The following is a 26,752-nucleotide window of genomic DNA, read 5'->3' on the forward strand; positions in this document are numbered from 1 at the left end:
TTCATATATATATATATATATATATATATATATATATATATATATATATATATATATATATATATACATATATATATATACATATATATATATATATATGGAGAGAGAGAGAGAGAGAGAGAGAGTGAGAGAGAGAGAGATGCAGCAGAAACCCAAGAATGAGGAGGAAGGCGAGGAACCATCATGGAAGGACAGGCCCCTGCACGGTATGTACCACCGGCAGATAGAGGAGGTGGCTGATATCCAGAAATCCTACCAGTGGCTGGACAAAGCTGGACTGAAAGACAGCACAGAGGCACTAATCATGGCAGCACAAGAACAAACTCTGAGTACAAGATTCATAGAGGCTGGGGTCTATCACACCAGGCAAGACCCCAGGTGCAGGCTGTGTAAAAATGCCCCAGAGACAATCCAGCACATAAGAGCAGGGTGCAAGATGCTAGCAGGCAAGGCATACATGGAACGCCATAACCAAGTGTCCGGCATAGTGTACAGGAACATCTGTGCCGAGTATAACCTGGAAGTCCCGAGGTCAAAATGGGAGATGCCCCCAAGGGTGATGGAGAATGACCTAGCTAAGATCCTGTGGGACTTCCAGATACAGACGGACAAAATGGTGGTGGCTAACCAACTGGATATAGTGGTGGTAGACAAACAGAAGAAGACGGCCGTAGTGATCGATGTAGCGGTTCCGAATGACAGCTAGCTAGCTATCGAGCTGGTGGGTAACAGACGTCTCCGAAAACATCGAAGCACTTTTCCAAATATGCGATATCCTGATAAACCGAGCAGATATTTGATGTTTACACAGCTACTTTCTCGCCTGAAAATATGTTAAAAGTTTATTTTGTGACCCAGAAAAATTAATAAGAGTAATTTTAAAACGTAGTACCGGCCGCCATTACCGGAAACTAGAGTTTGGCTGGGCTGCGCTATGAATTCTGGGATATGGTCAGCAAAGAAGGATACATCAGACCCATCCTCAAATTCGGAGAAAATGAGGACCCATTTGTTGGCTGCATTCGGAGCAGCCTATGAATTTGGACAGCCTTCGGCGCGTCGCTGTGACGTAATCGGTCTACAAATGCGGCCTCAGGAGGAGGCAGCCCATGAATTTGGACACGACCATAGTACGCACCGTACGTAGTATGCGTAGTGTGCGTACTTCAAGCGTGCATACCCTGAATTGGGACAGCCGAGATAGGCCCTAATTTTGAAACAACATCCATGTGGATTCGTTATGCAGACAGCGGGCTGGGGAGGCAGAGGTCGGTCCGAGCAGCGAGCAATAACTTTGCCAGAAAAAAGGGCTCTGGAGGCGGTGGATTGGCATAATCTGGATTGTGACTGGGTCGGAATGGCAAGTAGTAGTGGAGGATTTTCTGATGAAGAGGACATGGATGTTGATTGGCGTAAAGTTGGACATGGTAGAAAGGTAGGGGTTGGTAAGGACAAGTTGAAATCCACGCCAACTGGTAAGCGGGCGCTTTAAGAGGAAGATGCTAGGCTTGCTCAAAGAAAGAAAGTGTTGATGGAAGAATTTAAAGTGTTATTGAAATTTAAACCTGGGAATGAAATAGCGGGAGTGAGTCCAATTACTCTGACGAATGGCTTGAAGAAAGCGATCGGTGATGTTGAGCTAGCTAAGGTGCTCAGAGACGGGTGTTTGTTTGTTAAATGTAAAAATGCAGAGCAACGGAATAAAGCACTTAAGTTGCAAACGCTTTGTAAAAAGGAGGTTGTGGACAGGAAGGTGGTTGGTGAGAGGAGGGGATGTAGAGGAGTGATTTCAGGTATTCCCGCTGGGGAAAATCTGGAGGAGTTGAGGAAGTTGATCAAAGGAGGGGAAGTCACTGGAATTAAAAGATTGCAAGCTGTTAGAAATGGGGAAAAAGTGGATAGTCCATCAGTACTGCTTGAGTTCAACGGAAATCACTTGCCTGAGAGAGTTATGTTGGGGTACATGAGTTTTAGTGTCCGTGTCTATGTGCCTCCTCCACTCAGGTGCTACAAATGTCAGAGGTTTGGTCACATAGCTAGTGTGTGTAAAGGACGACTGCGGTGTGGACGATGCGGAGGAGAACATGTGTATGGCGAATGTGCCAGTAGTCAGGTGAAGTGCTGTAACTGTGGGGGACCACATGCAGCAGCGTATGGTGGGTGTACAGTAAGGAAGCAGGCAGCAGAGGTTCAACAAATTCGTACAGAGGAGAGGATATCTTATGCAGAAGCTTTGAAGAGAGTTGCAGACAAGGGCAGAAGACCTGCTGAGGGGCAAGGAATGGGTGATGGGAGAGGGATGGGGGAGACAGGCAGGAATCTCCCTGACATCTGAATGGATAAACTTGTCTTGTTCTTGGCGTATGTCATTAATTGTTCAGAACAAGCCAAAACAAAGACAGAAAAGATCAAGATAATAGTAAAAGCAGCAGCGAAGTTTTTCGATATGCGGGATTTGTCTTGGGAAAAAATACACTCAGACCTTAGTCATGGCGAAGGTGCATCAGACCCACAAGTTGTAACTTAATGCTTATTCTTCAGTGGAATGCTAGGAGCCTCATTGCGAATGGGCAGGAACTGAAGGGCTTTATTTGTGCATTAAATTCAAAGCCAGATATTATCTGTGTTCAAGAAACATGGCTTAAACCACAGTTGGATTTTGTTATTCAAGGATATACAAGCATTCGCAAGGACAGGGTGGGTAAAAATGGAGGAGGGTGTGTGGTGTTTGTTAGGAGTGGGATTTCGTATAGTCGGCTAGACATTGCAGTAGATTTAGAGGTGATAGTTGTAGAAGTCTGGTCTAGGGCAGGAAGTATCAAAGTGATTAATTTTTATAATCCATGCCAAAGGTTGGAGAGGAGAGATCTGGAACTACTTTTAAGGGATTGGAGAGGGAAAATAGTTTGGTGTGGGGATTTTAATGCACATAGCACTTTGTGGGGGCGCCGTAGTGACCCTAATGGGAAAGTGGTTGAGGATGTGGTTGTGGAGAAGGATTTGGTGGTTTTAAATGATGGCTCTGGCACAAGGGTGGATTTGGTACAAGGTACTGAGTCGTGTCCTGACATTACAATGGTTTCGCAATGTTTGGCAGGTAGGAGCACATGGAAAGTGGTTAAAGAGAGTACAATTGGTAGTGATCATTATCCAATACTTTTTGATCTTTGTGCAGATGCTGATGCGTCACGAGAAGAAAGACAGAGGACATGGAGGTTTGAGGAAGCAAACTGGTGTTTGTTTAAAACATTAAGTGAAAGGAGATTGACAGGTGTTGATTTTGGACAGCCTATTGATCAGTTAACTTCTACTATTAGTCAGATTGTGATTGAGGCGGCAACGGCATCCATCCCAAAGAAAGGTGGCAGTAGAAGGACAAAGGTAGTGCCGTGGTGGACCCGAGAGTGTACAACCGTGATTAAAGCCAGGAACAAAGCGTTTAAAACGCTGAAAGGAGCACTGTGTGTTCAGAATCTGATATGCTACAAAAGGAAACAGGCGGAAGTACGAAGGGTAGTTAAGTCAGCAAAGAGGGACTATTGGAGGAAGTATTGTGATACTTTGGGGAGATCGACACCGTTGGAGAGAGTGTGGACAACTATTAGGAAAATGTCTGGGAAGAGGAAGGAGTATGGTTATCCAATGATGAAAGATGGTGACAGGATATTAGTAGATAATGGGAGTAAAGCTGAGTTATTGGCTAGAATGTTTTCAAAGGTTCACAGCACAGAAACTCTAAATACGGCAGAAATCAGGGGAAGGGAGGAAACACGACGGAAACATCTGGAGGACTTACGAGATGCGGAGGAACATGAAGGTCTGATAAATATCGTGTTTTCAGTAGCAGAGTTGAAGACTGCATTACTGAAAGTAAGCAATGCCGCTCCAGGTAGAGATCAGATTAGTTATTGTATGATTAGAAACTTGAGTGACACTAGTAAGAGTATACTGGTTAAATTGTTTAACAAAGTATGGGAAGAGGGTAGGCTACCTGACCAGTGGAAAGAGGCTATTATTATTCCCATATGTAAGCCAGGAAAGGATCCAGCTTTGGCGGAAAGTTATAGACCGATTGCTTTGACGTCACATTTGGGGAAAATAATGGAAAAGATGGTGAATGAAAGATTACTTTACTTTTTGGAAACTAATGATAAGATCAAGTGGTACCACAGTGGGTTTAGAAAAGGGAGAAGCACAATGGATCCGGCGGTGCGTCTAGAGCATGAAATAAGGCGTGCCCAAGTAAATAGGGAGAGTGTCGTAGCCGTATTCTTAGATGTCGAGAAGGCGTACGATATGATGTGGAAAGAAGGACTCCTGATCAGGTTGCGGCAGATTGGTATTACAGGGAGGATGTATAGCTGGATTGAAAGTTTTTTAACTGGACGGAGGATTTTTGTGCGAATAGGAAAGGAGTTCAGTGCAGGATATGATGTCCAGAATGGCACTCCGCAAGGCAGTATAGTTAGTCCGGTATTGTTTTCCATAATGATTAATGAGGTGTTTGGTGCTGTAGATCACTCAATGGGGGTTTCATTGTTTGCTGATGATGGAGTTATTTGGAAGAAAGGACGAAACTTGCAGTTCACCATGGCTAAAATGCAGCGAGAATTACAAAAGGTGGAGAGTTGGGCTCTGGCATGGGGGTTTAGGTTTTCTGTTTCGAAAACAAAGTGGATTATTTTTACGCATAAGAGAATACGTTGCCAGTTGAGTCTCAAGTTATATGGGAGTGACATAGATAAGGTTGATTGCTTTGAATATTTAGGTATTTGGTTTGACGAACGGCTTACATGGAAAACACACATTGGGAAAATGACTGAGAAATGTAAAAAGGTTCTGAATATTTTACGGTGTTTAAAAGGTAATGACTGGGGAGCAGACAGGACAGCATTAAGAACTCTATATGTAGGTCTTATTCAGTCAGTGCTGGATTATGGGTGTCTGGTTTATGATTCAGCAGCTAAAACTTTGCTGAATGACCTGGACAGAGTTCAATATCAAGCTCTGAGGTTGTGTTGTGGGGCTGTTAAAACTACTCCAGTGGCTGCTTTGCAGGTGGAAATGGGGGAGCAACCATTAGAACTCAGGAGGCGTCAAATTGCTTTGACTTATTGGGCAAATTTGAAGAGTTGGGATTTAGTTGCACAGACCTTAGTCCAGCAGTAGCCTTGTCAGTTTTGCCACCTTGGTTATATGACCAAATAAGTCCTGACTTCTATTTGTTACGTAAGGGAGGGGGGGGCGGGGGGCGGGGGTGACTAAAAACCAGGTGCAAGATCATATAGTGGGAAGGTATTCAGGTTATGTGAAGATTTTTACTGATGCGTCAAAACTGTTGGATAACAGAGTGGGTGTTGCATTTGTTCTCCCAGACATAAGTTATATGGCGAGTGCACGAATTACAGATGAATTGGCAGTTTATACTGGGGAGCTTGTAGCAATTTTAATGGCTTTGACCTGGGTGGAGGACGCACCACTGGGGAGGTATTTGGTTTGCTCAGACTAGCAGTGCACTGGTGAGTATAGGTAATATGTCTTCGGACTCTAGACAAGATATTGTTTTTGAGATATTTCATTTATTGTATAGAATTAAACACAGAGGGATAGAAGTGGCTTTCTTATGGGTTCCTGCACATATTGGTGTTGATGGTAATGAACAGGCCGATAAGTTTGCAAAAAGTGCAGCAAGAAGAAATTGTGTGGGTTTGCCTATCAAATACAGTAAAAGTGAGGTGAAAAGTTTAATCAAGGTAAAGTTGAAGGAGAAGTGGCAGGCACAATGGGATGGAGATGGGAAAGGCAGGTATTATTATGGCATGCAGAAAACAGTCGGGCAATGTAGAAGGAGCTTTAGAAGTAGAAGAGACGAGGGTATAATCTCCAGGGTAAGATTTGGACATACAGGCTTGAATAGCACACTTAAAAAGATGGGCAAACATGACACGGGGACTTGTGACTTCTGTGGACAGGAGGAGACGTTTGAGCATGTAGTGTTGGAGTGCGATAAGTATAAGAGAGAAAGGGAAAGATTGCAGTTTGAATTGCAAGAAAATAGTGTTCACCTAAGGGTAAGAGACATATTTCAAAGGGATGCAGGGGATGTTGTTTATAGGGCAGTGTTTGGTTTTTTAAGATTGACGGGTGTGTATCCGAGACTGTAGGGTACGAAACCGTTCTGTCCCACACTCCTTTCCAGAAGGTGGCGGTAAATGCACCTAAAAGTTGTTTGCCAACCGCCATTAAAATGTAGGAGAAGAAGAAGAAGAAGAAGATTCGTTGGCTGTGTCCCAATTCAGGGTATGCACGCTTGAAGTACGCATTTCAAGTGCGAATACGTCACTGCCATGTGACGACGGCTGTCCCAATTCAAAGTGTACTTCAAATGCATACTTCAAATGCATACTTCAAATGCATACTTCAAATGCATACTCCAAATGCGCTGTCGATTTCCCCAAATATCAAGCGTGGTCCGGTGCACGCTTCGTGGCCCCATATATCCCACAAACCATAGCGCGGCGGTGGGTGTGGATAATTTTGCCGCAAAATACGGCAGAAGGGAGTGGCCGAAAGAGTGAACTGTCAAAAGTGAGTACTGAATATTATGTCACTTATTTATGTGCGAATGTTTAATAACGAAGAACATTAAAACATTACTGTTGGCCACATGTCGGCAAAGTTATGTGACATTAGTGATGTTTGTGTATATACATATATATACATATACATATATATATATATATATATATATATATATATATATAGAGAGAGAGAGAGAGAGAGATATCCCACTTTATTGAACGGTAGCCGCTAAAAGACTAGTTCCTGTCGCTGCCCTTTTTCTTCTTCTTCTTTTTTTTTATAGCGCGCTGGAGCGGAGAACACGGACAGGAAGGCGAGGACGCCGCCGGGTTTCCCCCTTCTGCACCGCTTGCCTGGATTGTAAATGTTTAGTGACTTTTATACTGTGGCGGACGCCACTGGATTTTTAATGTTGTGTTTTATTGATTTCTATTGTGTTGTTCCCTGGCCAGGGTTGTTTTAATTCATTTTACATTTTTAACTGTTTAAATATAATAGATTATATTTTAGTCATACAGTTTTTAATTCGTTTGCATTGCCTTGGCTGCTCCACTGCTCTGTCCATTTTGAGGAAGGTTTCCCTCCTTTAATAACACTGTGCAAAAATCATCTTCGCTCTGTTAAAAATACATATAATATTGGCCATATAATATTTACATTACCACAGTTAGATGATTTTAGTCTCATGAACAACGTTAGCTAATTGTTATTTACTAGCTAATCTTAAAATGACTGTTCAGTACAGAAATGAAGCCCATCAATCATGTTTTACAGTCCCGTGGTCTCAGCCTCAGATACTCAACTGATCAAAGTGTTGTCATGACAAAAATGAAGGACCAACAAAACATTATTTTCTTCTTCATTTCTGTCACAGAAAGCTGTATGACACGTTTCTCCCAGTCAGTATCATGGTTGCTAGGCAACCTGAACACCGCGACGAAGGCTAGACCGTCCCATTTCACAAGCCTCTCACTTCCGCACTTCTCGTACTTGTAGTACGCACCGTCCGTAGTACGCGTAGTGTGCGTACTTCAAGCGTGCATACCCTGGCCGTTTATCAATGCCCAAGTACGCGAGTACGTACTCACGTTCTTGGTGAGTACGTACTCGCCGAGAACGCACGGGAGTACGTACCCGCCGAGAACGCGAGCACGGACTCGTGGGCCGTCTCTCAATTCTCAAGTACGCGAGCACGGACTCGTGATTTGTACCAGCGTACGTGATGATGTCACAGGTCCGGAGTTTCTACTGCCGTCCCCTCCTAATTTAACTGTGAGTAACATGTTATGAAGCTTAACTTTAATCACAGCCAAACCGGTTTACTCAGGAACAAATAAAACACTGAAATAAACCAAACATTAACATTTAGAAGTGATCTAAGTGACTTATATATCATTTTTAACCTCAGTAGTGAAACCTCTATTAATAAAAATAGTGTACATGTACATACCTGTACATACCTTAATAAAAACAAGCAGGTGAGATGTTAGAACGCTTTTATTTCTATTCTAGTGGACACTCAATACTATAGACAGCTGCTGGGGTTTCTTTAACCTGAGTAGTGAGAAGACTGCGAGCGGGCGGGGAGGGGAGGGGGGGGGACGATGTGCCGGGAGTCTGCTGTTGAGTTTTGGACGAAATGCATTCTGGGATATATAGCTGTCCCAAGTCTACACCGATGCATGCTCGATAAAATGGGCGGATCGAGAACACATCCGGGACTTTTTCGCGTTCTCGGCGTGATGCGTACTTCGAATTGGAACAGTACTTGGTCTCCGACTGATGACGTATCACGAGTACACGAGAACGCAAGTACGCACAAGTACGCATATTGATAAACGCCCCCTGAATTGGGACACAGCCGTTATGCAGCTGAGTCACGTGACCGGGGGCGGAGCAAGGTGTGCGTGTGTGCAGTAGATGAGGCGAGCACAGAGAGAGCTGCTTTTCATAAAACGGGAGTAAAGTAGTAAACCAACGTTTGGATCGATATCTGCATCGATCTGCACACCCTTGTCTCCTGGATCGTAGGTGAGATCAGCGTGAACCACGGTGGTCTCTGCTCCCTGATCTGTTTCCTGTGTTTAGAAAGACTTCTAGCTTCATCACGGAGTTTCTCTCGGTTTGTGGGCTCATCTAAAGGTAAGCACCGAGCTAACTTTAATGTGGGTTCAGTTTATGTTGAGTTATGCTCTGTTGCGAACAATAGATTGATTGGTATACACTGGAGTTAGAGAGACTGTTTGCAGACAGTTTGCAATCACAAGGCTGGCTGGCGGAGCGGCAGTAGCACGCAGCGGCCACTCCGGAGCCAAAATGGTGCTACGTTGTTTACGTTTTGTGTGTAACGTGTTTTATTTTACTCTATGTATGGATATCGTCGCAACTGGTGTCCGTACATACAACAGCCAGACACTTTTCAACTTAAATAACCCGGTTAACGACATCCAAGATGGGCTGCGGGAAACGCTACGTGAACTCGGCTTGCTCCGCTAACCAGGCCTCGAAGCCTCGGCGTTGCCTGATGCCGGCGGCCGGAGGAGGGGACATCGGAAGCGGAAGCGCGGCAAGCGGGCGGGAGTCTGTGCTAGGCTAAAAACAAACCCTAGCCGGCCGGTGTTGTGCCAAAAAGTGGTTGCCTGCGAAAAACTGATTTCCAGTGTTTCTGTGCATTTTTATGTGTAATATCTTTACGTATGTTCGTAAACACACTTGGGTGAACAGGGTTTACAAAGGGGTTATATATAGAATTAAAAAAATATCTGTTTTTCAAGTATCTTTACAACTCTGTGTTATTGTACTTACATTATAACCAATCCGGTCCTTTATCCCCTCTTAAAATATTTTTACAGAACTATTGTGATATTTGCTGCCATTTCTACTGTCCTCTTGGCCAGCTTACTCTTACAAAAGACATTTTTAATGTTAATGAGATTTTTTTTAACTGCATAAATAAAGGTTACGTAAAAGTCACTGCCAATAACTGATTGCGGCTTCTACCTTGTTGCACGAATGTTGTTTGTGGCTCAAGATGACTTTATGTCATCCATAAGGGATGCATTTGACATACGTTTCACATATTATAGGCCAACAAGTTACTTATAGCAGTTTAAATACGAGCAATCACTTTTTGGCAAATACCGGAAATCAGTTTTTGGCAGACAATCACTTTTTGGCACAACTCCGGCTCTCCCATTTATCATCTTATCCAATGTCTGCTCCCTGGATAATAAACTGGATTACATCCGACTCCAGCAGGCTACACAGCCTGAGGTTAGAGACTGCTGTGTCTTTGTTTTCACGGAGACATGGCTCAGTGACAGAGTACCGGACGACGCTATTCAGCTAAACGGCCTGGCCTCGTTTTGTGCAGACAGAAATGCAGCTCTGTGCGGTAAGACTCGCAGTGGCGGCTTGTGTGTCTACATCAACGCGAAATGGTGCAAGAACTCTGTGCTAGTTTCTAGTTATTGCTCATCGCCGGTGGAGTTTGTGACTGTTAGATGCAGACCTTTTCATTTACCACGGGAATTCACCACTGTTTTCATTATCGGAGTGTACATTCCACAGAGCGCTAATGCTAAGGAAGCGCTAAGGGAACTGTATACAAAGATCAGTGAACTGCAAAACACACACCTGGATGGACTGTTTATTGTTGCTGGAGATTTCAACCATGCAAATCTCAAGTCAGTGCTTCCTAGATTCCATCAGTATGTGGACTTTGCAACGAGAGGGGAAAACACACTGGATCTTGTTTACACAAACATCCCCGGCGCAGATCGGGCAGAGCCCCGCCCCCACCTTGGCTACTCAGACCACATCTCTGTTATGCTAATTCCAGCATACAGACCACTCGTCAGGCGATCAAAACCGGTTCTGAAGCAGGTGAAAACCTGGCCAGCAGGAGCCATCTCTGCTCTTCAGGACTGTTTCGAGAGCACTGACTGGAACGTGTTTAGGGAGGCTGCAACTTACGGCGACTTCACTGACTTGGAGGAGTACACGTCATCAGTGTCCAGCTACATCAACAAGTGCACCGATGACGTCACTGTCTCCAAGACCATCATCTCACGACCCAACCAGAAACCGTGGATTACTGCGGAAGTGCGTGCACTTCTGAGGACCCGAGACTCTGCCTTCAAAGCGGTAGATAAGGTGGAGCTTATAAGAGCTAGGACCGAACTTTCTCGGGTCATCAGAGAGGCGAAGCGCGCACACGCCCAGAGAATCCACAACCACTTCAAGGACAGCGGCGACACACGGCGCATGTGGCAGGGCTTACTAACTACAGGACGACATCACCTGCCTGTGATGGTGACGGCTCCCTCCCAGATGCGCTGAACAAGTTCTACGCTCAGTTCGAGAGGCAGAACAACGTGGCGGCGAGGAAGTCCACCCCTTCTCCGAACGACCAGGTGCTGTGTCTCACTACAGCTTGTATTAAATACAAGCGGTCCCTGAAAATATTGTCTGACATTAAAGTGGTCCGTGGTGCAAAAAAGGTTGGGGAGCGCTGCTGTACAGTACAGAATGCGTTTAGCTTGTCGAATTTACACAAATCTTTGATCGCTCGCAGTGTAACCCTGAAGTGCTGTACTGTATGGTTGTAAGTTTTCTCCCAAACAAACACAACAATGCCGACGATACGTTTTGCACCGCCAAAGGCACCTTTTGGTTTCATTCCATAATACTGGACTTATGTTTCTACGAAGGTTTGAACTCTAAGAGTGTTTGAACAAAAGTGTATAAAGCATGTAGTGAGGGGTTTTACAGTCTTAACATCTATAATAATTGTAAAAAATAAAGTTGGCTACTTCATGGATTTCACCTACCGCGGGTTATTTTTAGAACGTAACTAATGCGATAAACGAGGGACTGCTGTATTATTAATAGTAGAGTCTGGGACATCTAATTGATTAACATCAACACTGATTATTATGCACTGTTATTTTTGTTCAAGGAGAGCAAAAAATATATAAATCTCTCAGCTTGTTTGTTGCCAACAATGGCCACTTTTTGTGTATGTTCACAAAATGCTATAAAATGTATATTTCTTAAAACGTTTATCTACTTTTACTGACCTGACTCTTTAAAATAGCACCAGTCCTTTTCATCAAAATCAAAATTGTATCTAAATTTTTTACTCTTTATAGCCATTAACTTTATAGCCATTATATTACCATTAACTTTTCAGATAAAACGGTGATAAAGTCCTGTTTTCATGAAACTTGTTTTTTTTTTCCCCCCCCATCTGAGCATTGGGGAAAAAGCTGTCTTGCAATTGTTGAGGTCACTAGTGTGTGCCCCATTTCTTCCAGGATCACTCTCTTTATAGGTTTTAGTGGACTCCTAGTACTGTGAAGTGGTTTCATGGGACAAAGGTATTGTATTCCAATATCTGGGAGATTGTAGAAATGAGCAGTAATGCCCTTCCTACCATCTTTCCAGAAATATGAGTGATCTGGAAGCTGTTAGGCTTACTTACAGCAGCAGCACTTTTTGCACCTGCATAAACTCCAGGACACATTTACTAACTTAAAAAGCATTGTCTTCTCACTATACTGAACGTATAACCCACCAAGTAAAATTGATGTACTGTATAGTTCCCAAGAAATTACACTATAGCAATTCACATTCTCATATTTTAGCTGATATTAAAGGAAAACTGTAAGAGGTGACACAGATGTCTTCCTGGATTATGACTCTGGGCCAACCCCACTCTTCCTCTTCCACCCCATAGACAAAATTACTGTATGGTTCCAGAGAAAATTAATACTAAAACTATACACAAATTACAGTAGTTTCTCATCTTTAAACTCAGATTGTAAGAGGTGACAGAGATATTTCACTAGATCCTGACTCTAGGGCATTCATTCAAAGTACAGTAATGTAATTTGGGTAATGTTTAGTATTAATTTTCTCTAAAAACTGTACAGTAATTTTGGCTGTGCGTCACAGGGTAAAGAGTGGGGATGACCCTGAGTCAGAAACCAGTGAAATCTGTGTCATCTCCTATAGTTTTCCTTTAAAATGAGCTCAAAGATGTGAATATTAAAAGTACGGTTATTTGTATAAAGTTTAGGATTAATTTTCTCAGAAACTGTTCAGTAATCTTGGCTGTGGGTGAAAAGGTAAGGAGTGGGGGTCACCCAGAGTCAGAATCCAGTGAAATATCCCTCTCACCTCTTATAGTTTCCCTTTATTCTAAGCTCAAAGATGAGACTATTCAAAGTATAGTACTGTAAATTGGGTATAGTTTGGTATTTTCTCTGGAGCTGTTTTCATGGTTATTTATCCCGAATATTGTCTCAGTATGTCTGATACAAAAACTGTGGAAACTTTCAGAACAGAGTTTTGGAATGATTGTAAAGCTGTGTAATCATGCTTATGTACATCTGGGTAATGACACAAACTAGTGTCATCAATAACTGAACTCTAAATATTAGTTATATTTAATATTATATTAATGTTTGTGTATAACAGATTGGCAGCTTAACACAGGAATGTACATGGAAACAAATAGGGAGGGAGTTGTGATGTGCTTGTGACTTTATAACAGTGCCTATGACACTAGGGAGAAGTTTTCTTTTTTTTATTGAAAAATAGCAGCTTTTCCACAGTGCTGGGATTAAGACGGTTCCTCTTTTTTGAGAGGATTTCCCCTGCTTTTGAAAATACCTTTTCACAGGGCACAGGCGAAGCAGCGGTTGCAAGGAAAAAACGAATAAAAGTAACTAAATACAATAAAATGGTAAAAAAAAAAATGGCCTGGGGCACACTGACAGAGGCGAGGCTGGCAGACACTGGCGCCACCAGGCCCTCCCTCTGACCACCACCAGTAGGCAATGGGTGAAGTGTCTTGCCCAAGGACACAATGACCAAGACTGTCCAAGCCAGGGCTCGAACCAGCAACCTTCAGATTACAAGACGAAGTGCCAACTCTGGAGGTCCACATATCAGATGTCAAACTAACTGCAGAAGTCTTTGCCACAGTCAGGTTTTCTGTTTGTTTGGACTCTTTGTATCTTTGGACCACCATAGCTTTCAAATCCTAAACAAAAGTGTTATGATTTAATGTTGTCAGTGTTTTGTTTTATGTCATGTTTAAGGATTTTGTTCTCAGTTGTATCTCACGTTTAGTTTAGTTCAGGGTCCATGTGTCATTCTGTCTCTCAGTGTCAGGTCTGCGTCTTGGTGTAGTGTTCTCGTTTCCTGTTTTATTGTGAAGGTCTGCGTCTCATGTGTGTGTTCAGTTTTGCCTCTGTCTCGTCTTGTTGATTATTCCCAGCTGTGTTCCCCACCTGTGTGTAATCTCCCTGTGTTTCCCTGTGTGTATTTAAGTCGCGTCCTCTGTCTTTGTAGTTTGGCTGGTCCGTCTGTGTATCCACCGTGTCTCATCCGTGTGTTTCCCTGCTGCCCAACCGTCATCTGTTTTCTGCTCGCTGTTATTCGTGTTCAGGTTTGTGTTTCTGTTCAGGGTCAGTAGTTTAGTTTTCCCAGTATAGTTTAGTTCTCCGTTCACCATTTTGTCCATCTCTTTTGTTGTGTTTGCCTTAGTGGCCCCAGCCATTTTTAGCCAACCTGGTTGTCCATTTTAAGATAAAGCCTCTTCTCATCCCACAAACTGGTATTCATCTTCTTTTATGTTGCGGCTATGAGCCGGGTCGTAACAGAATTGGGGGCTCATCCATTCTGTCTTTGCTGGAGGGTCCGGGGGACCGCTTCAGCCTTCTGTCTTCGCTGGAGGGTCCGGAGGACCGCTTCAGCATTCGTCTTAGCTGGAGGGTCCGTGGGGCCTGTCCAGCCTTCGTCCGTCTCCGCTGGAGGGGTCCAAGGGGCCTGTCCAGCCAACATTCGTCTTAGCTGGAGGGTCCGTGGGGCCTGTCCAGCCTTCGTCCGTCTCCGCTGGAGGGGTCCAAGGGGCCTGTCCAGCCTTCGTCCGTCTCCGCTGGAGGGGTCCGAGGGGCCTGTCCAGCCAACATTCGTCCGTCTCCGCTGGAGGGGTCCAAGGGGCCTGTCCAGCCAACATTCGTCTTCGCTGGAGGGTCCGAGGGGCCTGTCCAGCCTTCGTCCGTCTCCGCTGGAGGGGTCCAATCGGCCTGTCCAGCCAACATTCGTCTTCGCTGGAGGGTCCGAGGGGCCTGTCCAGCCTTCGTCCGTCTCCGCTGGAGGGGTCCAAGGGGCCTGTCCAGCCAACATTCGTCTTCGCTGGAGGGTCCGAGGGGCCTGTCCAGCCTTCGTCCGTCTCCGCTGGAGGGGTCCAAGGGGCCTGTCCAGCCAACATTCGTCTTCGCTGGAGGGTCCGAGGGGCCTGTCCGGCCACCATTCGTCTTCGCTGGAGGGTCCGAGGGGCCTGTCCCGCCTTCGTCCGTCTCCGCTGGAGGGGTCCAAGGGGCCTGTCCAGCCAACATTCGTCTTCGCTGGAGGGTCCGAGGGGCCTGTCCAGCCTTCGTCCGTCTCCGCTGGAGGGGTCCGAGGGGCCTGTCCAGCCAACATTCGTCTTCGCTGGAGGGTCCGAGGGGCCTGTCCAGCCTTCGTCCGTCTTCGCTGGAGGGTCCGGAGGACCGCTTCAGCATTCCGTCTGCCTGCAGAATAGCGGCCAGTGCCTTGTGCACTGGTCCTCCAGGACTACAGCATTCATGGCTTTCTAGGTCATGAATCAAACATTTTCATTTGGGGTTAAATGTTTGATTTTTGGGTGGGGGGAAATGTTATGATTTAATGTTGTCAGTGTTTTGGGGGCTGGTGCAGTGCTTTTGCAGAAGGATGAAAATGGCAAGTGCAGCTCTTAATATGGAAATATGGGTAAAATGGAAACATGCTTCATATTTTAAGATACACACTTGCCTTGTGGGGAAAATATAGTTAGTGTTCAAAGCTTTAACATGCTTTCTAAACCCACTGTCCTCCGCAATAGTGAAGGGCTGGGAATCTTCTATGACCATGTTGACCAAGGCCTCATCCACATCATTCTTCTCCCCTGATAAAACAAACAGAACATTAAGAAATTACATATATCAGTAAATACAGCCCAAATAGGAATGAATGACATAGGGGAATATAAATGTATCACATGACCGGTGTTGGGACTAACGCATTATTAAGTAACATGTTACAGTAACTACGTTATTATTGTGGTAACGAGCACGGTAACTAGTTATTATGACAAAATCAGGAACACGTTAATCGTTACTGGGATTTAGATAGCCACCACACGAAGTAAAGAATAACGAGCCTATCGCGGAGCTTCCACAGATTCAGTAACATTAGCAAGTGGTGGAGGCTAGCAGAAAGGGGAGACCCGAGGATTCAGAGTGTCAGGTGAACTCAATTTCAGGTAAGAAGTTATGACCTGCAGTCTATCTGGGTCAGATATAAACAAAGTTTAGGTGTAGTTTATTTTTGTTATGCCAACTTTTTCGTACTGCGCACTAGCTAGCATGACGGAGTTTCTATACACGTGGGTGGGTGCTATGATTTTACTGATAAGGTTAATTATTAGATTTGCCAACCATCCCCTAAAAAGAGAATCGTCTCGTCTTCAGAGAAAATATTTTGCGTTTCGTATATGTATGTATATGTGTGTGTGTGTGTGTGTGTGTGTGTGTGTGTGTGTGTGTGTGTATATATATATATATATATATATATATATATATATATATATATATATATATATATTATATTTTATGAGGAATAATATGCATATATATACTTTTTGTGTCCCAGCTGAGTAACAGGAGGAGAAGAGTCTGGTGGAGCAGCAGAGGAACAATTTCAGCCGTTTGGACTCAGCTCAGTCACTACAGAGGAAACCATGACTTCAACACAAAAGGTGAGAAAAACATCACAGTTACACTGTTATTGAAATTGTGTGCACAGCTAGTTGGTTATTAAAAAGTTATTAACAGCAGCTTTATCTTTTCCATCCTGGGCTCCTCCATATATACACAATTTGCATTCACAAACAAAAAACTCAGAGGTTATAAGAAAATACAAAGATCATTTTTATCAGCACACATTGAAAAAACAATATCATCAGTTGAACTCACAATTTTTTATGCGTAAAAGATTTTCTCAGCTGATCAATATTTCTTCAATATGTATTTTTCATTACAACTCTCTTTGTACCACATCATTGTAATGTGATAATTTCACTAGAAGGTGATGGTAACACACCTGCAATGTGTTTGTGGTCATGTTTGATTCCACTAGTGGAGGGAGTTTCAGTTTGTTCCATGACTGCATTTCACTCACTGCCTCTGTTTGTATCTCTGTCACTGCAGGACCAACATGGAGCGAGAAGTCAGCGCTCTCAGGAGGCCGACAAACGTCACAGAAGAAAGGGAGAGAAAACCTACAACTGTGAGGAGTGTGGAAAGTCTTTTGTCCAGGCTGGAGACTTAAAAAAACACCAACTCATCCACAGTGGAGTTAAAGCATACAGCTGTGACTTGTGTGGAAAGTCTTTTACCCTGCCTCAAACCTTAAAAACACACCAACTCATCCACAGTGGAGTTAAACCTTACAGCTGTGACTTGTGTGGCAAGTCTTTTACCCAAGCTGGAGACTTAAAAAAACACCAACTCATCCACAGTGGAGTTAAAGCATACAGCTGTGACTTGTGTGGAAAGTTTTTTACCCGGGCTGAAAACTTAAAAACACACCGACTCATCCACAGTGGAGTTAAGCGTTACAGTTGTGACTTGTGTGGAAAGTCTTTTACCCAGGCTGGCGGCTTAAAAACTCACCTACTCATCCACAGTGGAGTTAAACCTTACAGCTGTGACTTGTGTGGAAAGTCTTTTACCCAGGCTGGCGCCTTAAAAACACACCAACTCATCCACGGTGGATTTAAATCTTACAGCTGTGACTTGTGTGGAAAGTCTTTTGCCTGGGCTGGAGACTTAAAAAGACACCAACTCATCCACAGACGAGTTAAACTGTACAGCTGTGACTTGTGTGGAAAGTCTTTTACCCGGGCTGGCGGCTTAAAAACACACCAACTCATCCACAGTGGAGTTAAAGCTTACAGCTGTGACTTGTGTGGAAAGTCTTTTACCCGGGCTGGAGACTTAAAAACACACCAACTCATCCACAGTGGAGTTAAAGCTTACAGCTGTGACTTGTGTGGAAAGTCTTTTACCCGGGCTGGAGACTTAAAAACACACCAACTCATCCACAGTGGAATTAAAGCTTACAGCTGTGACTTGTGTGGAAAGTCTTTTACCCAGGCTGGAGGCTTAAAAACTCACCAGCTCATTCACAGTGGAATTAAACCTTACAGCTGTGACTTGTGTGGAAAGTCCTTTACCCAGGCTGGAGCCTTAAAAACACACCAACTCATCCACAGTGGATTTAAACCTTACAGCTGTGACTTGTGTGGAAAGTCTTTTGCCTGGGTTGGAGACTTAAAAAGACACCAATTCATCCACAGTGGAGTTAAACCTTACAGCTGTGACTTGTGTGGAAAGTCTTTTACCCAGGCTGGAGACTTAAAAAAACACCATCTCATCCACAGTGGATTTAAACCTTACAACTGTGACTTGTGTGGAAAGTCTTTTTCCCAGGCTGGAGACTTAAAAACACACCAACTCATCCACAGTGGAATTACACCTTACAGCTGTGACTTGTGTGGAAAGTCTTTTAAGCGGGCTCACAGCTTAAAAAATCACAAACTCATCCACAGTGGAGTTAAAGCATACAGCTGTGACTTGTGTGGGAAGTCTTTTAAGCGGGCTCAAAACTTAAAAAGACACCAACTCATCCACAGTGGAGTTAAACCTTACAGCTGTGACTCATGTGGAAAGTCTTTTTCCCAGGCTGGAGCCTTAAAAACACACCAACTCATCCACAGTGGAGTTAAACCTTACAGCTGTGACTTGTGTGGAAAGTCTTTTAAGCGGGCTCAAACCTTAGAAACACACCGACTCATCCACAGTGGATTTAAACCTTACAGCTGTGAGTTGTGTGGTAAAGCCTTTGCTCAAAGTACCAACTTACAGAGGCATCTATTTACCCACTCTGGAATTAAGGTGTACAGCTGCGACTTTTGTGGAAAAACTTTCAGTGAAAAAAAGTACCGAAATATTCACCTACGGACTCACACTGGAAATAATGTTTCCTGCTGTGATCAGTGTGGGAAACCGTTTACAACAGATGTACAGCTACGACAACACATGTTTAGCCACACTGAGGAGACACCTTATAAATGTGACCTGTGTGAGAAGACTTTTAAAGCTCCACATCAGCTGAAAAAACACCAACAGATCCACACCAGAAAGTAACTCTACTAGTGCAGTTACTGTGAGGATGTATTGATTTTAACCTGATTGTTTGGAACAAGTCTGATCAGTAAACTTGTGGAATTATACTGAATGAACTGTTTGGAAAAATGAAGAGTCATCTTTGTCCGGTAAGCTGAGTGTTATAATGTAAACAGTAAAATTTAATTGGACGTTAGCAGAGATGCTTCTTATTTAAGGCGACGTTCAGGATAAAAACGTTGAAGGAATTCCATTACTTACACTGTCTTTGTTTAGAAGTGGAGCAAAGCACATGGATCCAGTTCTCAACCCTGTTGTCACTGTGGTGGTGAGAAAGCGTTTTTCTGTGACCTTTGTGGAAAAACTTCCAATCATCAATGGGACCTAAAAACACATCAACGTAGACTAGTGGTGCAACGGATCAAAAATTTCACGGTTCTGATCGGATCACGGTTTTAAAGTCACGGTTCGGATCAATTTTCGGATCAGCAAAAATAGAAAAAAAAGACAAAAATTCTACTCGCCGTTTACTTATTTAAGTATTTTTTTCCTATTAAAAACATTCAACTGAAGACTGGTTCCACGCACTTACAAAAAAACAAATTAAGGTGCAATATGGACATTATGGGCCATGCTGGGCATCCTCTGCACACGGCCATAAACAACCAGAGGAGTCTGGTGACAGGTTACTTCTCCCAAAGTCAAGGACCAGCAGACTTAAAAAGTCCTTTGCCCCACACGCCATCAAACTGTTTAACTCCTCGCTGGAGGGGAAACGGGGACAGAGGAGGGGGAACAAGTAGCTGTAGTGCCTTTTCACTGTGCAATAGTTTTTGTTAATATCTAACGGTGTAGTAGACCCACAATACTTGAAGTGTGCCTTTCCCTTGTATTCTTATTCCTATTTATTCTATTTATCCCTTTTGTATTCTCTGTATTTATAAATTTGTATATTTGGCATATTTCTGCTCACTTTCTGTAACTTGTGTCGGTGCTGTGCTACTGGAAACTGAATTTCAGTTTGAACCCACCCGAAGGATAAATAAAGTTTCATCTAATCTAATGTAATCTATAGGGCAGTGCAGGGCTTTGTATCTACCTCTCCCCTGTGATATGACGAGCGGTCACGGTCACGTGGCTTTCCGTAGCGCTGGAGCTCCACCCATTTGTAGTTAGAGCAACAGAAGATGCCTGGGACAGTTCAGCCATAACTTTAAACTTCTCCTGCTCATACATGCTTGGAATGATCTTGTCACTGAAGTGGACGCGCAACGAGAGATCATAGCGTGGCTCAACCACGTTCATCACAGTTTAAACCCCTTGTTTTGCACAACAGACGACGGCCTCCCGTCTGCAGCTAAACAACCCATTAGCTTTTGTAATAGCTTTAGCCCGGTCGGACTGGGCAGTAAAGGGCTGCTTAAATGCCGCAAACTCCTCTGTTCTGCTGCTTGGACCGCTAGCGTTGACCATAACTACCGCTTGACAGACTGACCGCGCGCACTATACGCATACTTTTTTTTTCTTTTTCGAATCTTCGAATCACGTGCGTACCGAACCGTGGAGTGGGATCGGTTTGGATTTCGGATCAACCGAGATCCGTTGCACCACTAACGTAGACACACTGGAGTCAAAATGAACTACTGTAAACAATGTGTGAGAGGCTCCCACACCCCAAGTACATTAAAATACATGACCTCTTCCACAGTGGGGTCAAAAACCACATCTGTGACCAGTGTGGGTCATCCTTCACCACTGCACATGAGCTTAATGAAAAAGCATAAGCGAATCCAAACAGAAGAGACACCATACAAGTGCAGACACTGTGACAAAAGCTTCTAAGAATCAGGTCATCATAACAAACATGAACGTACACACATGGAAGTGAACTTCAGCTGTGACCAGTGTGACAAGAGCTTCAGGAATCTCAGTTCATACTCCGAACACAAACGATCCCACACTGTAAATAAACTGTTTCACTGTTACCAATGTGCAAAAACATTCACTTCATTATCTGCTCTGTGCAAACATCAGCCTGATCATGCAGGACTGAAATCACTGGATCACAATGAATCTGAAGAGAGAGAAAGATCCTCTTCTGGTTTCAGGGTCGGACTTAAAAACCTTGAGATCAGGCTCCACAGAGTTCAGATGGAACCTCCTGTAAAGAGTGTCAGCTGATGTCACACTTGGATCTGATGAGGTAGCTCTGATTTCTGGACCTGCAGTGAATAACCCTGAATGTTACATTCAGGAAGCTGCATGTATAGATATGCATATCAAGTTAATTTTTTTTCGTTTGAGGGAATTTAATTTTCTAAAATGTTATCCCTGTTACATTTTATTCTTTGTTCCCTTAGGACACAGTAGTGTTTAGTAGTTGTACTTGTTACTGTATTATTAAAGCTATAGAAATATCTTTTTTACCAAACTGATATTGTATCAAAATTACAGATATGGATATATATCAATGTTGGGTCTGTGTTTCCACATGCCCCGCTAGTTTAGAGACTTATTCCTCATGAAGAACGCAAAACATAGGAGATCATCTTCAAGAACCAGCTCTTGAAGCCTAAATCCTTCAAAGAGCAGCTGTCCTCATAGCCTTTTTATGGACATGACAGTTACAGTTTACACAATACAACACAAGCACCTCCCACCATAAAACCCCCCAATGGTTCTAAGACAAGGCACTATTAGTGTGTATGTGTAAGCACCCATATGCATGTGCAAGAACGTGTGTGTGTGTGTCTGAGTGAGTGTGTGAGAATGTGTGTGTGTGTGTCTGAGTGAGTGTGTAAGAATTTGTGTCTCTCTTTGTGCGTGATTTCCAACTATTTCTAACAACATCCTTAGTAGGGCTGCACGATTAATCGTTAGAAAATCGCGATCTCGATTCATACTTATGTGCAATCTCATTTCCAAATGACAACGATTTAAAAAAAAAAAAAAAAGACGACGACGATTGTACCGCATTTTGATCCGGGACGTAATCTGCATGAAAACAAGCGTTCACTCTTCCTGCTCAACAAATGACAAGGGCGGAGCCTTATACCACGTGATACAGAAGCTGTGCCGTGATGCTCAAATTGGCAGGGAAAAACAACGGAGAACACGTCAGGGATGACGAGAAAGTGACAGGAGAAAATTCGTGGAGAAAACCACCCAAACATCAATAACAGGAACCTTATACAGTGCTTCCCTATACACGTCGAACTCTCGCAGGCACAAAGAAATTACGGAGGCTATTACTTATCACCTGATCAAAGATATATCAACACTGCAAAATGAGGGATTTAGGAAAATGATCAACACCCTAGACAAACGCTACACAGTGCCGTCCCGCAACTATTTTTCTATTGTTGCACTACCTGCTCTATGCTCCTGACTACCAGGAAAAAAAATGTTGTCCAATCAAAAAAATGTTTAAATCCCCCAATGTTTGTAAGGTAATCAGAAGACTGAAATAATTTTTTGGGAAAAAAAAGTTTACATTTTTTAGATATTACATGTCCACTGCAGAGGACATTGAAAGGCCATACATGTAAAAATTAACTTTGATGGCAAAACATTTGCTTCAACTCTTCACCAAGGAGAAGTTTGAATTCAAGGAACTGTAGTGGTTTCTTCCCCCAAAAACTGCAAACCACTGCTATACTGAAGCCACGAGTTGGTGATTGCCAGATCAAAAAGTAGAGAACTGCACATACTGTCAATTTCTGAGTGCGAGAGACCATCCTGTAGAAACTCAACATTCAAAAGGACTCGTTTTCTGGTCATTTAAAAAAACAACAAAATGGAGGAAATGACTACAAATGTCCACTAAGGAGGCCATTTTTTAAACACTTCAATACTATACTAAAATGAAGTTAGAATTAAGCATACTATGTTTTAATGTGTTATTAAGAGACTTATTTAAAATATGTTAACAACATTTATAGCCAAAAATTGCTCAATAAAAAGTTTTATGCACTTTAATTCTTTCCATAAAATGTGCTTGCAGTGATGGCTGCCATGTTCCTTAATGAAAAAACTAAAGTTCCCAAAGCTCCACCCCTTCACATTTGGTATCATTGGAAAGCTCTAAATGTCCTCTGTAGATACCAAAAGGAGGCAATTCTATAGTATGCAGTGCATGGGAGATATTCAGGTTTAGAAAGGTGCTCTACAGAGGACAAATTTGTATTGCTGGTAGTCAGGAGGCTATACACGCAGTGTCGAGCAACGGTGGAGACGGAATTTCAAGCAGTACAACATTTTGCGGCAACCACAAAATGTGAGGCATTTATTGTTTTTATGTTTATTTATTGTTTTTATGTTCAGTTTCAACTGTTACGAAGTTGATGTGCAGTTAATAAGTGCAATAAATATTTATATTGGAAAAGAAAATCGTGAGAGAATCGTGATCTCAATTCTAAGCAAAAAAATCGTGATTCTCATTTTATGCAAAATCGTGCAACCCTAATCCTTAGTCATAAAATGGAAATCTCTCCCAAACCCAATATATGGTTCAATTCCTGTATTGGTTCACCATGCACAACACAGTGAAGCCATACAAAGGGCAGGAAGCTTACCAAACAACAAACAGAATCTTCACAAGGGATGTGTCTACAATAAACCCTCCCCAGCACAGAGTAGCTGGAGAGGCGGTCAGAGACAAAGGAATGTCTTGATCCTATAGATTGAACTAAGACTCTCAAATTTAAGAACCACAATGACAACATTCAACAATTACACTTCAGTCAATTTCTTTCATTTGAAAATTAACTTCTGTTTTTTAAAGTATTCATTTTAAAGAAGTGTTAAAAGTTAAAAGAGCAGCACACATCAAGACCATTTTAAAGATCACAGGTGACTACTTTTAGTTGTTTCAAATTCTATTAAACCTCTATTTTTGGCTCCTCCTTTTACTTTAGTGTATTTACTGTATTTACTTTTAATGAATTCATTTTGATCCACATGTTCTGCAGCTGTTTTCTTGTTACTTTGAAGTTTGCATTATGAAGATCCTGATAATGTTAAAGCGTTACTTATATTTCATGAACTCTGTGTAAAGTTTGTCTTATTAAACAGTTTGGTGTGAAAAATAAAGAAATGGTCTCACAACAAGTAGTTTGAGCCATGATTTCAGATTCTAAGTAATTTAACAGTTTTCAGTGGTACATGTGGAGGTTTATCAGAGGAGGATACTTGGCTGTGCTCCACTCACACTGAACAGGGTTCCTGCAGCTCGTAAAAAACTCTGAAATGATCTTCAAGGACAAAAATATTCGATTTTTCTCAAAAATGTGCTGTGGTGGTGGTGATGTTCCTGCATTGCAACAGTGGTTTTAAGATGTGTTCTCCCCCCCTGCTCGTCTGCACGACTCTCACGGAGCACCACTTTGAAACGCAGCCTGTCTGGCTGTTGAGAGGGGCGGGTTGTCTTTAAAGTGCTTCCAGGTAATTAAGAAGTGAGCGCAGGGTTTTATACGGTTCTGTGGTGATTGTCACAAAGTGAACAAGGTCTCACGGTTTGATGCTTATCCCATGCCCCGTGTTGACCCGGACTGTATAAGCACTGGTTGCTTTTTTATTATGCTACATTTAACCAACGCCCACTGGCAGATTCCCTTGTGTGCAGAGTCCACAGACAAAAATGTCCTTCTCTACTCTGTATGGTTCGTATCAATTCGTCACACTTCTGTTTGCCTTGGTTGAAGCCCGACCATTTTCCAGCACCTCGTGGAGCACTAGCTCACTCTGCATATGCTGTTCCTTACCTGGATGGTGTTGTCATTCATAGTGATACCTCGGTGGATCATGTGCAGTGGTTGGTCACAGTCCCGGAGTCCATGAGGCAGGCAGGGCTGATGGCAAACCCAAAGAAGTGTGTGGTTGGATGCTTTTTGGGTTTTTTTCCTCTCACCCTCTCTCTCGCACTTTTTTTCGTTTCACTCCGCATGCAAGCCTTGTGCTTTGCACTGGGAAGAGGGGGAGGGGCGGTAGTTAAACTCACAGTAGCACAGGAACAGAGCGGGAGGGAGAGAGAGAAAGAGAACCAGGGACAACAACATCACATTAAAAAGGTATGGTAATCATCCACAACTATTTTCAGTTGCAGATGATAAAGGATTCAGAAAGTTTATTCATGCAGGCCCATATGACAGAGAATGTGCATCTTCTTTTTGTTTTCATATTTAAATTTATATTTAATTGTGTTGTGGTTTGCAGTGTTTTGTGTTGTTTCACTTTAAATTTGTTTAAAAGGAAAAAGCTGAAAATTTAAATAGTTAAAAATTGAAATGTGAAAAGTTGTTTTTGTATTATGTGATTTATTTATTACATTTTATGTGGAGTGAATAAATAAAAGTATATTTACAGTGGCCCCTAGAGACAAAGCACGTAAAAACTCTAAAACACAAACAAAAGGACAACAGAAGTGCTCCAGGATGCTAGGCGCAGTGTTGAGCTTTTGTTACCTAGTGGCTACACAAGCCAGCAAGTACCAACGACCGGATTTGGTGTGTGGTAGTGAGAGGTAAATGAATATTTTTTTTAATTGTTTGAATATATATGAGTGCTTGTGTATAAATACGCAAAACAATACACATATACTTTCAATTGTGTAATTTAAGTGATCTATGTAGCTCTGTTTTGAAATTTCAGTTAATGCTAGAAATGTGTTTTGGAGTTTGTACATACTTTGTCTCTACGGGCCACTGCATATATTTATATATAAACATATATAAATAAAACCAATTTTTTTACATTAGTAATTCCTTTTGTGCATAATTTTATAGTGTTGTTAGTAATAAATGCATTAAAGCAACAAAACAAGCTGAAGAGCCGGTTTGGAGCCGAAAGAGCCGAGGTGAAAGAGCCGTTTCTCTAAAAAGAGCCGGAAATCCCATCACTATTGGGTACAATTTGGGAGGTGGGCAGGTGCATCCACATATTGCAGAAATGGAAGAAAGCAGGCTTAAACATTTGCTTAATATTTCCATTGAAAGACAAGTCCTGGTCAAAATGACTCTAAGATTCCTCATAGTGTTACTGGCGGCCAAGGTATCGCATCCAGAAGACGATGAAATCCTTATTTGTTGATAAAATTGTCACAGAGCTTCCCCCATCTATTACTAAAGATTCACATCAAACTTATGCCATTCTTGGTTGCTTTAATGAACATTTTTTGTTGTCACAGTTTGATACTGATGATTTCTTGTGAACACTCCTTTAGTATGAACCCAGTGACAGTACCTGGGTTGGTTGTAGACAGGCATATATGAGGGGGCAGACAGAAATGTAAAGGGGGCACCTGGTGGCAGTGGAAGCAAGAACAGTGTGGGGGTTGGGTGGGGTGCTCTGGATTAGGGGCAGTGTTGGGGAGTAATGGAATACATGTACCGGCGTTTCATATTTAAAATACAAAATATGAGTAACTGTATTCCGTTCAGTCCGATATTACACTTTTAAATCCTACTACTTATTCCTGCATCTTTAAAGATCTTAGCTTCAAATCACGTGCCGACGATTGAATTAGTCATTGACGACTTTGATAGTCGACGTAATAGTGACTAGTCACCCCTACTCTGGAGAACTGTTTTTGTCATGTAATTGGACTGCACTTTATCAGGCCTCCACCTTATGACCTGACCCCACCTTATGAACTTGGGTGTCCCACCTGAAAACTAAGCTGCTGCTGGTCTAGCTTTTATGGTCACTAAGGCACGCAAACCCCCTAACCACGTTAAGGTGGCAATCCCTCAGGTAGAAAACAGAAAAGCAACAAATCAAAAAATAAATTAAAATATTGCTCATCAGATTCTAAACTAAAAACATGACAGGAGAACAATGCAAACTAAACCTACATAATTTCACCGTCTTTAATTAGGGGTATAACGTGGCATAAGATAGTATAATAATCT

The 26,752-nt window shown here is 42.7% G+C and overlaps 2 protein-coding genes across 4 annotated transcripts; one reads left to right on the forward strand and one right to left on the reverse strand.

The window, feature by feature from the left end:
• Nucleotides 1-8,216: 8,216 nt before the first annotated feature.
• Nucleotides 8,217-25,020, forward strand: LOC134624806 (zinc finger protein 91-like). Of its 3 annotated transcripts, XM_065470353.1 has the most exons (4): nt 8,217-8,724; nt 8,991-10,997; nt 16,309-16,414; nt 16,866-25,020. In XM_065470353.1, the coding sequence occupies exons 3-4, from the start codon at nt 16,397-16,399 to the stop codon at nt 18,864-18,866; spliced, it is 2,019 nt and encodes a 672-aa protein (XP_065326425.1). In that variant the 5' UTR covers nt 8,217-8,724; nt 8,991-10,997; nt 16,309-16,396; the 3' UTR covers nt 18,867-25,020. The 3 variants fall into 3 exon arrangements, with proteins under 3 accessions (XP_065326425.1, XP_063325951.1, XP_063325953.1); XM_063469881.1 differs by lacking the exon at nt 8,991-10,997; XM_063469883.1 differs by lacking the exons at nt 8,217-8,724; nt 8,991-10,997 and adding an exon at nt 15,010-15,233.
• Nucleotides 12,410-15,158, reverse strand: LOC134624818 (collagen alpha-1(I) chain-like). Its single transcript, XM_063469896.1, has 2 exons — nt 14,563-15,158; nt 12,410-14,515 (listed from the first exon to the last, which is right to left on the reverse strand). Exons 1-2 carry the CDS (start codon nt 15,156-15,158, stop codon nt 14,266-14,268), a joined length of 846 nt encoding a protein of 281 aa, XP_063325966.1. The 3' UTR covers nt 12,410-14,265.
• Nucleotides 25,021-26,752: the final 1,732 nt, after the last annotated feature.

The sequence above is a fragment of the Pelmatolapia mariae genome, linkage group LG3_W (genome assembly GCF_036321145.2).
Source record: "Pelmatolapia mariae isolate MD_Pm_ZW linkage group LG3_W, Pm_UMD_F_2, whole genome shotgun sequence".
Taxonomy (NCBI): Eukaryota; Metazoa; Chordata; class Actinopteri; order Cichliformes; family Cichlidae; genus Pelmatolapia; species Pelmatolapia mariae.